This window comes from Cyprinodon tularosa, unplaced genomic scaffold (genome assembly GCF_016077235.1).
Source record: "Cyprinodon tularosa strain WSP-4 unplaced genomic scaffold, ASM1607723v1 ctg239, whole genome shotgun sequence".
In the NCBI taxonomy this organism is placed as follows: Eukaryota; Metazoa; Chordata; class Actinopteri; order Cyprinodontiformes; family Cyprinodontidae; genus Cyprinodon; species Cyprinodon tularosa.
Window position 1 is genome coordinate 2324063 of NW_024038892.1, and position 13272 is coordinate 2337334.

Below are 13272 nucleotides of genomic sequence, written 5' to 3' on the forward strand. Positions count from 1 at the left end.
GGGTCTATTTCTGTAGTCGCTCAAGGGTTATCACCCCACTTGCTCTGACTCTCTCCCCCCATCTATTTCTGTCGACCCGTCTCGTTTCCCAACTCTCTAACCCACTTCCACAACATCATGGCCGACAGAACCAACCGATTAGGTGTTCGTAGGAAGGAGAAAACGCAGGAAACCAAAGCAAATGAGGAAAAGGACAAGGAGAAGGTCAAAGAGAAGGCTGTAAAAAACACAGACAAAGTTGCTAAAAAGTTAGAGAAGACCCCAGAGCCACACAAGACAGATGAGAAGAAGACTAACGGGGAAAGTGAAGGAGCAGCAGGAGCAGACGCAAATAACAGTGAGGATAATGGAGACTTCCAGCCCATAGAGCTGCCTCCTTTTGAAATTGTCACTGGGTGAGTAAAATTTATAAGGGACGCTAAAAAAAAAAATCCAGCTTGATTTTTTTTGTAGTCTATATTTTGATTGCCAGTTAAGAAACAGGAATTGTAACTCAAGTATAGGAATGGCTTACAAATGCTGTTTCTTAACTTCCAGTAAAAATAGAGATGAGTCACTCAAACACCAGGCTGGACTTCTCACTGTATGTAGCATCAGCTCCCCAAGTCTCTGATGTTTGAGATGTTTTATTATCAAAGCTGTTGGAGATCTGTATGAATCCATCCAGCTCTTTGTGTGCATCACAGTAAAAGATTAATGAAGAAAAAATAATTGCTTGTGGTATTGATAGAGACTTACTACAGTGAGACTATAAAGAGTGATGGATCACTGATTGTGAGAGGAAACCAGCAGGATTGTGGGCAAGTGGTTTGGGAATTTATTCGGTGAGCCGACATTCTTTGTTTGATACAGTGAAAACTCTTTCTGTCTCAATCCATCAGGGAGCGGATGAGCCCGTTCTACTTCAAGTTTCAATTCAGGAATGTGGAATACTCATCGGGCAGGAACAAAACATTCCTGTGTTTTAGAGTGGACACACCAGGAGGCAGTGCAGAGCCTCTGAAAGGCTACTTGGAGGATGAACATGCCACAGCCCACGCCGAGGAGGCCTTCTTTCAACAGGTGACTAAAAATCCCTTTTATTGACCTTTAGCCCTACAGTGGTTTGCAGAATGAAAATGCTGCTTTGAGCGGCTGAATGAGATAAACCATAGGTGAGGAAAATAGTTCAGAATCTAACATGTTAAAGAAAAAATATATTATCTCTTTTTAAATTTCTATTAAATTAAAAATGCACAAGCTTGGTTTCACTGCTTAGCACTAAGTTGACAAGTTTCGGTTCATCTTTTAATTGTTTTTAATGAATTTTTGCTAATTGCAATAGACATGTTTTTAGGTAAGAGTTTTAGGTTGACATGCTCTTTTGTCAGTAATCCAGAGATGGTGAGTCATAATGAGGAACTAATAGGGGGAAGACCTTCATAAAAAAACTCTTATCGGTATTACTAATGTGCCTGACACTTGTTTACCATAGATATGCAATCTTAAAAGGAAATTACGTTTCATTTTAGTCACTCTTGATTATTTATCCAAATAAGAAAAAGAAATGCACCAAATTTTAATATGCCACAAACCTGACATCAATTAAATCCAGTTTTGTTTATTATACATAATTTCACAGGAAACATCAGCTTGGGATTCCTGAAAGTGACCTCAAACTGGAACATACTCTGCAAATATCCAATCTAATCCAGTTCAGTTTAGTTTACTTCAGTCTATTTCAGTATACTCTCATGTTGTATGAACATCTTTTTGAAATTCCACCTTCAGTTATGTTGGAAAAATAAACACACTGAAAGCTATGTAACTCCAATTTAATAAAAACAACATGTGTTTTTTCACACTGAACAAGGAGGAACATTATCTCCTTTTAACAGAATAACACTTCTTACAAAATCAGACTTAAAATGTTTGCTCAACGAACCACTTCCGGTTACAAAACATGATAACAAAACCTGAAAGACCCAATAATATGTTCACTTCTGACCAATGCTTAATACATTAAGTGAATAGTTATGCTCTGATTGGGAAACCTGCTGACAGTTTGGGCCTTGAGCTGCAACACTTAAGGGAGAATCAAAGAGCATCTAAACAAGGCCAAATATCTCATTTTCAGTAGGGATAGTTTTAAGATTAAGTTTAAAAGTGAGAGAATGATAATCTGATAGTTGAATGGTGTTGCCCCCATTTCTAATTTAGGAAACTGTAATGCAAGACCATAAAATGATCCTGCCTAAGCTGCATAGATCATTTAAAGCAGACCTCTTTTTGGGAGATTTAGCATCCTTTTTTCTTGACATCTTTTTATAAACTCCAGGTGTACTGTCCAGTACTGACTGATTTTTTTAATTTCAAAAACTTGCACGTTTGAATACACAAAACAATAGTGGGGCATGCAAAGTCAGATTCAGTATATTCGAATATTATCCATGATTTTCCACTCATGAAAAATGTAATATCCAAATATTTCCTGTTTTTTTTTTTCTTTTTTCCCCACGTACACTTACACAAAACAAAAGGTTTGATCTCTATCAAATCATTTTATTATTTTACATTTTACAAACAAAATCTATCTGTGTCATTTTTTAGGTTCTCCCAAACTCCTCCAAGGAATATGATGTGACATGGTACGTATCATCCAGTCCCTGTGCAGGTTGTGCAGCCAAGCTGGCCAACATCCTCCAGCAACGCAAGAAGCTACGCCTTTCTATATTCTGCTCCCGTCTCTTTGAGTGGGAGGAACCAGAAATAGTGGAAGGCCTAAAAGCCCTGGTACAGGCCGGCTGCAAGCTACGGATGATGAAACCCATTGACTTCCTGCATGTTTGGGAAATGTATGTGGAACAGGAAGGTGAGGTCTTTACACCTTGGGAGGATTGCCAGGAGAACTACGAGTACTATGTGGAGAGACTGTCCGATATTCTGAAGTAGATGTGAGTCATTGTGAAATAAAACAAATTTTTTTTGTATTATTTATGGGATAATAACTTTATGTGACTTTCTGTCTTGTTACTGTTGCAGGTCCATCCTGACTGAACCAGAAAGCAGCCTGCTTTTGAAATGATCACTGTTTGTTTTTCTTTATTTGCTCTCACATCTGATGCTGCAGATCAATTTTGAACTGAAAGAGCACATTTTTAAAAAACTTTTTATTTTCAAAAAACGATATACAAAGGTACAAGATTTGTAGATAAATATATCAAACAATTTTCAGGTTGTTCCTTTATAAGAGCAAAGCAAATACATTCATCAATGAACCAATAAAAAAAAAAAAACTGGAAAAAGTTACACTGACATCTGCTGTCTGTTTGGAGAACTGAAGCAAAAAGTGAAATATAAGCAATGATGCAACTTTACATTCAATCTGTTTTAATAGGCTATATATGCAATATACATCTGGATAGTCTCATTAGCCATGTAAAAGTGCTCACAAGGAAAAATAAAACAATTTGCATTAACAACTTATACATGTTCATGTAAGGCGCATAATAGCTGACACTTCAGTTTGAACTGAGCTGGACTAGCAACATGCTGAGGTTTACTGATAGCCTCACTGATGCCACTGATGTATTTAGAATATATTTAACTTCCAGTGAACAACATTTTGAGGTTTGTCTCAACCAAAAGAATGTTGAGGTCATCTCCTGTTCATTGTAGAAAGGAAACCATGGCAGTACCATTTTCTGTTGTCTCTTTTCCATTGGCTGTTACAGCTAAAGAAAAAAAAAAAAACATGCAGAAAGAGCAATCAGTAAATTACTTTGTTTTGCAAAGCATTATCATCCTTATCAGAGCGTTTCATTGCAGATTAAAGTACCTTGCTCCTCTGGCGAAGTTATTGGGAGTGGCGTTGTTTCAGTACAGCTTGTAGCATTCTCTTCCCCTTCTGCACAACAGATAAAAAAATGGGTTTAAATCTTGTCAGTTAAAATTTGGAAAATAAAATTTTAGTACAGGTTCATGCTTCGGACTAGTCACCAAGAGATTAGTTCATAATGTTTGTTTTTCTTTTACCTTTTGCGGGTGGATTCACATCTGCATCAGTAATGTACTCAACCAGAGGGCAGGGAGCATCTGCAGAAAAAATGGAAAGCAATTTGAACCTAAATGTTTGAAGCGGGTAATAAAATATGAAGCAAACTTAAAAAAGAAAAAAAAAAAAGAAACAAAAATATCCTTAAAGTGAATCACAAACTGGGTGGTGTGAAGCATACTGAGAAAAAATGCCTCCACACCCACAAAACCACACGAGGTGGGGTCTGCTTACCATTTCTGTCCTTTAACTGAGCCATGGTGAGAAACAGATTCGCTTCATCTTGCTTATCATCCGCATCAGCTGCAAAGAAATAAAAATTGAATAAAACTTTTGAAATTGTGCAGGAAGCTATTATTTGCCATATTTAAACTGAATCAAGTGCCACATATAACCCTTGAAACAACGTTTGCTCCTCGTCACAACTTCCTGATTTGTTGACTTTGAGCATTTATGGCACAGAGATGCATAATTATAAACTGACTGACTGTAAATCTAAACATAAAACATGCAAATCAACCTTGCCATTTTTTAAAGAGCATTTGTACATCCTCTCCTTTGTGTTCAGCTCATGATGTTAACTGATCGTTGAATGATGAAATTTATAAATAATTAGTTTTAAAAATAGTGTGTTTTAAAGTCACTTATTTATTTGCAGATTTATTTGTATACGACATACTTAGTTTTTTTTCAATGTTTCCTGGCACTAGATTGTGTGTGCAGCTTAAGCTGAAGGGAACTGTAGAAAACTAGCCTTTCTAAACATGCATGCAACACATTAAGAAAGTGTACACTTAAAAATCACAAACCTGGTTTGCGCAAAACTCTCATGACAATGCATCCAATAAAAACAGCTATGATACCAAAGAAAAGGCAGCCAGAGATGGAAAGAAGGACTCTCCTCTTTAAAACTAGAAATTGTACATAAAAAAACACAATTAATTAATAAACAAATAATGGGAAGAATTATGAAGTTAAAGCCTGATGACTCAGGTATACGCACGGAGGTTCTTGGTTTTGTAGGAGTCACTACGTTGTGAATATAGTGGTCTCTTGGTGCGTATGCCCTGGCAGATGTACTCGCTCTGATCTGGGTCATTCGAAGGCGTAACAGAATGCGTCGATAAGGACGCCTGATTAAGTTGTTCGCTCTCTTTAAACCTGTTTGAATCGTTTTAGAGAATTGACTACAATTGAAATAAACATATATGAATGGCAACACTGAATAGTAAACATTAAGGATTTGTATTATTACCAGGTGTAGTTCCAATTGTCTTGGCTGCCCACCACTTCACATTGAAGCTTGAGGCTGTCAGTGGAAAAGACCTCAGACCAGGTAGTTAACAGGACTATACTTGCCTTTGGGCGCTCTGGAGAAAACAGGCACAACTATGATATAAAACATTTATAAAGCAGTAAGCTTCGGTATGGAGAATTAAACAAACCTGCAACTGTAAGCTGTACAGCCCGACTCTTCTCTGAGTAAAACAGAGGGGTTTCTTCTCCTCTTCCAACTTGGCATTCATATGATCCAGTCTCAGACGTTGATGCAGAACTGATGTTGTGAGTGATTCCTGTTGGGCTGATGATATTGTTGTCTTTGTACCAAGAGTATTTCCATCCAGAAGAGACATTTACGTGACAAGTGAAGGAGATCGCATCGCCAGTGTGTAGCAATTTGTCGTCTGGATTCTGCAGGAGTGTCACTGTTGGTTTACTGTCTGAAAGTCAACAATAATAGCAAAGTGGATGTAAAATAGAGAGAGAAACCGGGATGAACAGTGTCTGTGCTTTAAGGGCTCTGTGTGTTTACCTTAGCTCACAACACAAACTAATATAAAATATAATAAAAAACAGCATTGTTTAGAGGAAGGAAATGATAAAAGGTTTTGAAAATGTATATAGAAAAAACTGAAATGCATTCAGCTCCGTTAAATCAATCATTTCTAAAAGCAGAATTTCTATAATCCAATCATGCTGCTTGTCTTTAGAGGAATGTCTTTAGATATCAAAAACTTTCCACATCTAGAGAATGGCATTTCTCATTGGATGGAAAACACTCATGTACAACATTTATCAGATATTGCCCCAGATTCTCCATTAAACTCAACCTTTCTGATAGATGAGGTTTCTTTTGCAGCCTCTAACAGATTGTAATCCATAATTTTCCAATCGTGCCTCACCGTCTGATGTAGTAAGGCAGCCAGCTATAGAGCTTTTTGTGCCATCTGAACTGTAGACGGTCTTCGAAATATTTCCTTTACATTACTTGGTTGTTAAAAGGTCTTTATCAATATTTTTTTACGATTTACAGATGAAGGACCAAACAGCATCATGGGATGCTGAGAATTCAATTTAGATTAATATCCAAACCCTTCTTCAAATTCTCCATTGTAGTACTGAGCCTGTTACTCTAGCTACATTACTTTTTTTATGCTGTTAGTTGTTAACCAAGGTTCCCTATCAAATTTAAGAGAGCTCAACAGAATTTTTTTTTAGCTATTTTGTGATAAAATTACACGCAGGTGTTTATGGTTGCATTTAGCAAATAGAAATGATTTTGGCAGGTATAACCATCTGAAACAAGAGATGTCTAATTGAATGTCAGAAAATGGGGGCAGTGGTGGTCTAGTAGTTAGGGCATAGAGCTAGGAATCCTGAGGTTCTGAGTTCGAGCCCCACTCCCACAGACCGCCACTCTTAACCCCATACTGCTCCCCGGTTGCTGCACAATGGAAGCCCACTGTCTCCCAATGGGATGGGTTAAATGCAGAGAGTGAGTTTCATTGCTCTCTACTTGTGACAGTGTATTGACAATAAAAAGCTGGGGAAAAATGTATATATATATATATATATATATATATATATATATATATATATATATATATATATATATATATATATATATATATATATATATATATATATATATATATGTTTTTTAAAAATATCTAATTTCATCTCTAGCTCATAATTAAAACTGTGGTTTGGAAAACAGTGTATTCTAAGTCACCGAAACCTGCAGTGACTTTTTAATTTATTTTCATTGAAGCTTTTAGATAATTCCATCATTGTATGGTTTGCCTCTTGTTTTCTTCCCTCTTTGAAGCTGTTCACCCCTGTGTTAATTTAACAAGAATGCATTCTCACCATTTCCTGTTTATACTGATTTAACTTCTGTTAATTCCAGCCTGACAACAAATAAACTCTTCTTTCCTAAATAGCTCCACCTACAATGCCTGCAGTGAGGTGTTCCTCAAAGAATCATGCTGACACTACAACATCCTGTTTCAACATAATGGCAACGCATTAAAAGCGGAAGCGCTTTGGTTCACTGAAACAGCTGAAACACCCCTTGGAATTCTTAAAGACCAAAACGCAAAAAGGTTTAGTTATAGAATGTTTACTTTATACCTCATTCTCCATGTACCTGTGTATACCACTATGTGCTTACCAGAGACATGCAGGGAAACAGGATCACTCTTTTCTGTTTTCAGTTGGCCTCTCCTAGCCAAGCATTGATGCTCTCCACTGTTTTCATTAGTCACATAAACTTTTCTTTCAAAACTTTTGCTGGTTGGACCGATTTTTATATATATATATATATATATATATATATATATATATATATATATATATATATATATATATATATATATATATATAAATATATATATATTATACTACTCTCAAATCTGCAGGTATTCATTTTGTTTGTCGTCTCCCAGTTATTAAAACTTTTATATTTGGATACAAAAAAAAATCTGTGAATGGTCTTCTCCGGGAGACAAATTTAACTGGCTTAACCTTTGTGTGCAGGGTGTAAAAATGTTCTCTGCTGCTCAAATGTTGACTCAGTTTTTCCTATGGTGGTTGCAGACAAAGATAGTGCAGTTCTTCCATGTGAGTTTTTTTTTTTTTTGTGTGTGGCTTCTGACTGCATTTGAAAAAAAATTACATTTTGTCCTACATCAAACTTGGTGCAGATGGATGGTTTTCGAAAAGATTCAATTTTAATCAAAATCCAGATCTTCTTAAAATTGTGCAACAAAATTAATATCCTACTGTTAGAAAGAAACAAGAAATGCTACTATCTTTACCCAAAAAAACCAACAGATTATTCATTAAACTTGATAAACACAGCAAGGTTTTAGCTATGATTTTTTTCTAATTAACAATCCAGTCAACAAAATTTTTAAATTTGTGTTTCTCTTTTTAAATAAGGTTAATAAGGTATAAGACTTTATTTATTTTCTAAACTCTAATTTACAGATTGCTTTTTTTATTTTTTATTTTATTTATAAATTTGAGTTCTTTGTTTCAATAAAATGATGTGGATCAGGTTAAAATTTGATCAATTGTACAACTCCTAACAAATTTACATTTCTAGTAAACTCTGCTGATTAAAATATCTAGACACCGGTTTGTATAGGCACTAACAAGAGCAAAACAAAACACTTTTGCAATAAAAAAATCACTAAAATATTATTTTAATGGTCAGGTAAACTAAACACCCATCAGCTGTGATATATATATATATATATATATATATATATATATATATATATATATATATATATATATATATATATATATATATTTATATATCTCTATTGTGTACGAGTTTCCATTTTGCTTTTAGAGTGAATATGAGACTTGTCTAAATTAGCTATATGACAACCTTAATTTAGAAGAAGAATGAACACCTTTCAGTTAAAGTATAAAATCAAATATATTAATATAAAGGCACATAAGGTGTGTGTGTATTGGTGACAAGAAAAAAAAAATCCCTATTTCGGTTTATTTATATAGTATAGTATTTTATTCTTTAAATTTATAACATATTTTGCTTTGTATTGTGTGTTGGACTGCTATCTGTTCCAAATAGTACTTCTGGACATGAAATGCATCAATCAACCCTTTTGTTCACTTCAGAGAACATATGACTTGACAATATTAGCTTTCTCTAGTGTGTTCATACATAACCATTTTAAATATCTACAAAGCTATAAACACTGAAACACAAACTCAAGAATGGATCAATCTAAACTGTTTATTAACTCTAATTCAACATGTTTGCAAAGCTGCTTTGTTTTGCACAAATAAACTACTTCTTTATATTAATTATGTTGGCATGGGTATGTTACTTATTATTCTGTGGGTCTGTGCTTATAATGTAAAGTTGCATTAAAATTGTAACACTGACATGTTACACATTTAGAATGTGAAACTAACACCTTTGAACTGAGTACGTAAGAGCAAGATTGGGGTTACAGCATTTCTGTGTCTTTTACTGAAGCTGAAAAAAAAGTCTGCTTGCTTAAGTTGTTTCTATCATTTTAACATTGAACACTAAGAGGTATGCTGTAAATATTTTCAGAAACATTTAGAATCACGGCGCATAATGTAATAAGGTAGTAGGGTGGCTGAACTGTCTTTCCTTAGGTTACATGTGTTGTGCATGACCTCAGGCCATATGGGCACAGCTTACTGTGGGGTTTTGTCATCAGCTCAGAGAACATTGTGTCTGAGCTGTAGAAATGCTCTATAAACAAGACCCATGGATTTCCCCAAATAATCTGAAGACATATTAATCTGAGTGTTAGTAAACTAATGATATTAAGAAAAGTGAAAAAAGAACTTTCTACTCATTATTTTGACATTTAGAAAGGAATCCTAACTGACCTAAAATGACCTAAAATTGAAAAGGTTGAGCTTAATTTAATATCAGACCAGCTGTGCCTTTAATAGAGTAAACATATAAATTTAATCAGTAAATCAAATGACAGAAATATATCACTAAAAGGGCTTTTTCAACAACACCAATGACTGAAAAGCAAAGCATTATTCTTATTTCGTCTTTGCTTTTATCAATAAGTTTCAGCTGTTAAATAAAAAAAAGAACTTTATATTTAAGAAGCTTTAAAATAACCTCACATAAAAGCCTAAATATAAAAATAAAAAAACGTCGGAAAAATGGGGAACAACAGGTGGGTATAATGGAACATAAAATGAGGAACTAATGGCCTTCCCTTTAACAGTACAGTAAAGCACATCTAATATGTTATTACTTTTTTTTATCTGTTTGGCAGAACATCCTGTAGGCTTTTGTAACTTTATATATTTAACAGCCTATTTCATTTTCAGCTATTTTTAGAAGAGAGTTTGCATTGTATTGTTTATGGCAATAATGTTTTCATAACTATCATTTCATCATTCAATCTGACCTTGCAAACAGATTCCTTACAACAATCAGACTTATTTCTGCATCTCTAAGATACCTTCTGTCGGTGACATTCCTGTAGTCATGTCACCAGCTGCACTGCAGCTTTAGGATCATTCTAAAAATAGCATATTGTAGTTTGTTAATTTTTTTAATATTAATGTTAAACGAAAGCAATAAAAACTTACCATACACAGTGATAACTATTGTGTCACTTGATGCAGAAGAGAGTCCTCTGGATTTAATTTCAGCTTTGCATGTATATACCCCTTTGTCATCTTTTGTGACAGAATCAATATTGAGAGATGGTCCCTCTGTTTTTAGCTTCTTTTGGTCTTTGTACCAGATGAGTGTCCATATGGAGTCTGGCCCTGTACAGCTGAATCTCAACTTTTCCGTTTTAAACACATCAGTCCAGGAGGTCTCCAGCTTTATAATCGGGGTAGGTGGTTCTGAAAGGGTGCATTCAGAAGATGTTTGCAGATTAAAGGCTACAGTACACAAACTCATGTAATCACAGCTATTTCAAAGAATGTTCTTTTATTATAATGCATGAAGACATTGCGATAGATTGAGCATACATGGGAGCTTACCAGCAACTTTTACTGATACATCATTACTTGTGTAGAGTTGACCTCCTCTTCTCTGGACTTTGCATTGGTATTGGCCATTGCTGGAATGAGTCAGTGGGGCTGCTTTATAATTATTAATGGTGGATTCATGAATTTTACTCCCATTCTGATACCACTCATATGTCCAACTCGAGGGCACATCGACATTGCATGTGAAGTTAATCAATTCTTTAGGGTACCATGTTTCAAAGGCTGGGCTTGATGTTAGAGAGAGCTTTGGGTTTTCTATTTGAAAAGAATAGAGAAAAGGAAGCATTTTAAAACAAGTTGTTAATGAAGAAGTGCTAAGACAGGGGGAAAAAAAGAGAAAATAAAGCATCATCATGAGTTTTAGATTTCACTTTAGGTTACTGACAGGAGAGCTTGTTCACAAGACATGAAGGGCCTGTGGTCTCATTGCTTAGGATCCATACTAAAAGTGAATGTATGCCACACAGCCAAAAATGGAGTAAAGCAAAAAAAAAAAAAAAAGAAAAAAAAAACTAATTCTAATTTATAAAAAAAAAAAAAAACTTTCACACACAAAACCAAGCAATACTTTAAATTTTATGTACAAGGCTCCCCCTTATGTTTGGTACTTAACACGTACACATTCAACAATAAATGGCTGATGCCCAGCACTACATGAAACTCTTTCTGTATTTAAATAAGGCAGCTGATCAAAACTATTACATGGTATCCAATAGCAACCACTGGGAAGAGAGTGAACAAAGTCCAGTTTAACTGAGAACGTGGTCAATCTAGCAATCCCAGTGAAATAATGAGCATTTTTACCCTTAAAGTATGATAATTAGATATAATGCACTTGACTTAAGAGACAGCAGTTTTTTCTCCTTATTTTAAATGTAAATTGTTTTATCTCATTGGCACAGTATCTCACTTACCTGAAAAATCCACTTATTTTTGAAAAAAATTGACCTAGATTTAAATTTTTTACATTAAAGCTTCAAGAGGACTCTTTAATGGAGCCGTCCTGGATTTAAATTCAACTTACAGAATAAAACTGTACATTAAAATGATATCTTAACAAAAATATTAAATGTATTTCATTTTAATTCATTGGATTTTTCTGTTCAACTTAATAGTCTTACTTAAAAAACTTTAATAGTTTTAAGGCAATCAATTTATTGAAATCATATATAGCATATGGTTATTATTTTTTTAAGCACTAAAAGAACTTGAAACCATAAACTCAGCATCAATGGGAAAGTCAGAATCAATTGAAGGAGTGACAAAAAAATTACTACCAAGTCAAGTTCTGTTTGTTACCTGGTGCTACCTTTCAATGGCCTTTTTTTCTAGTTCATTCAATTTACCACCTTATACTATGTTTTACCACCCTGCATATAAACCCTGTGAGAAAGAGATAAATGTGTTGATGATTGTGCAGGATACTGGCCCTCGAGGACTGGAGTTTGACACCTCAGGCTTTTTCTCGAGAGTCAGTGTCACTGCTTCAGCACACCTGAATCAAATAATAAGATTATCAGCAGAGCTTAACCGCATGCTGAGGAGGTAATTAAGCCATTTGATTCAGGTTTGTTGGATCAGTGACACATCTAAAAGTTACAGGTTACCGGCCCTTAGGAATTTTAAATTGACACTCAAGCTCTAGGGACTGTAACCTTCTCATCATTATGGGCCAATTATTATTAGGGATCTTTAACAACAGGTTTTTCAACTAATTTTCCCATTTAAAGTGTCCAGAATAGTCAAAGTACTAATTATGCACCATTATTTCGTTCAGATGTTTACATCATCCTTGTTACAATAGTTTTATTTGACCAACAGGTCAGCTGAGCAGTGCAACCAGCAGATATATCGCACTGACATTGCAGGTCAAATAATGTCATTCAAAAAGGATAGTTAAGTGAAATCAAATATCTGAGGCGAATTATGGTGTAATCTAGCTTCAGTTCCCCACCTCAGTCATTATCTGTGTCACTTATTTCCCCTGACTCAAAATGTGAATACCCATTACAGATTGGTCAGAGTTTGCAAGAGAGAATTCAGTTTCAGCACTGTTTTCTGAATAAATATGTTTTAAAAATAATTAACCCCAGGGAGAATAGACACATTCTGGCTTCTTGTATTGGTGCTGATTCCCTGAAATAAAAGATGAAAACTCACGATTAACAGTAAGGCTTTCGGAATTGCTGACTCCGGACTTGACTGCTCTGAATTTATGCTCAGCTTGGCAGGTATATCGTCCAGCATCACTTGCAGTAAGTGAATTGATGTCGAGTCGTGGTCCCTCTTTATTCAGAGGTTGTTGGTCTTTGTACCAGATGATCCTCCACTCAGAGCCGGTCAATTCACATTTAAAGGTCACAGCTTCACCTATGAACAACTCAGGCCAGGGACTCTGGTTTTTTAGAGTGGGT

At 35.0% G+C, this 13272-nt stretch overlaps 2 protein-coding genes across 2 annotated transcripts in view; one reads left to right on the forward strand and one right to left on the reverse strand.

Moving 5' to 3' along the window:
* apobec2b (apolipoprotein B mRNA editing enzyme, catalytic polypeptide-like 2b) lies at nucleotides 1-4366 on the forward strand. The gene is made up of 4 exons (XM_038287346.1): nucleotides 1-395; nucleotides 882-1062; nucleotides 2590-2933; nucleotides 3022-4366. The coding sequence occupies exons 1-3, from the start codon at nucleotides 118-120 to the stop codon at nucleotides 2929-2931; spliced, it is 801 nt and encodes a 266-aa protein (XP_038143274.1). The 5' UTR covers nucleotides 1-117; the 3' UTR covers nucleotides 2932-2933; nucleotides 3022-4366.
* Nucleotides 3094-13272, reverse strand: part of LOC119784994 (hemicentin-1) — a 25561-nt gene continuing 15382 nt past the window's right edge. Inside the window, exons 14-23 of the mRNA XM_038287339.1 lie at nucleotides 10850-11113; nucleotides 10445-10708; nucleotides 5479-5754; nucleotides 5289-5403; nucleotides 5037-5194; nucleotides 4843-4944; nucleotides 4268-4336; nucleotides 4015-4074; nucleotides 3818-3886; nucleotides 3094-3713 (exon numbers count right to left, since the gene is read on the reverse strand). Coding sequence (XP_038143267.1) covers nucleotides 3649-3713; nucleotides 3818-3886; nucleotides 4015-4074; nucleotides 4268-4336; nucleotides 4843-4944; nucleotides 5037-5194; nucleotides 5289-5403; nucleotides 5479-5754; nucleotides 10445-10708; nucleotides 10850-11113 — 1442 coding nt within the window. The 3' untranslated portion in view covers nucleotides 3094-3648. The remainder of the gene's footprint in view (nucleotides 3714-3817; nucleotides 3887-4014; nucleotides 4075-4267; nucleotides 4337-4842; nucleotides 4945-5036; nucleotides 5195-5288; nucleotides 5404-5478; nucleotides 5755-10444; nucleotides 10709-10849; nucleotides 11114-13272) is intronic.

Bases quoted from the DNA above. Each gene is read 5' to 3' on its own strand.
- apobec2b (XM_038287346.1), top strand. From the start codon at position 118: ATGGCCGACAGAACCAACCGATTAGGTGTTCGTAGGAAGGAGAAAACG. The intron at 396-881 runs GTGAGTAAAATT...TCAATCCATCAG, and splicing joins CCTTTTGAAATTGTCACTGG to GGAGCGGATGAGCCCGTTCT. The intron at 1,063-2,589 runs GTGACTAAAAAT...GTCATTTTTTAG, and splicing joins AGGAGGCCTTCTTTCAACAG to GTTCTCCCAAACTCCTCCAA.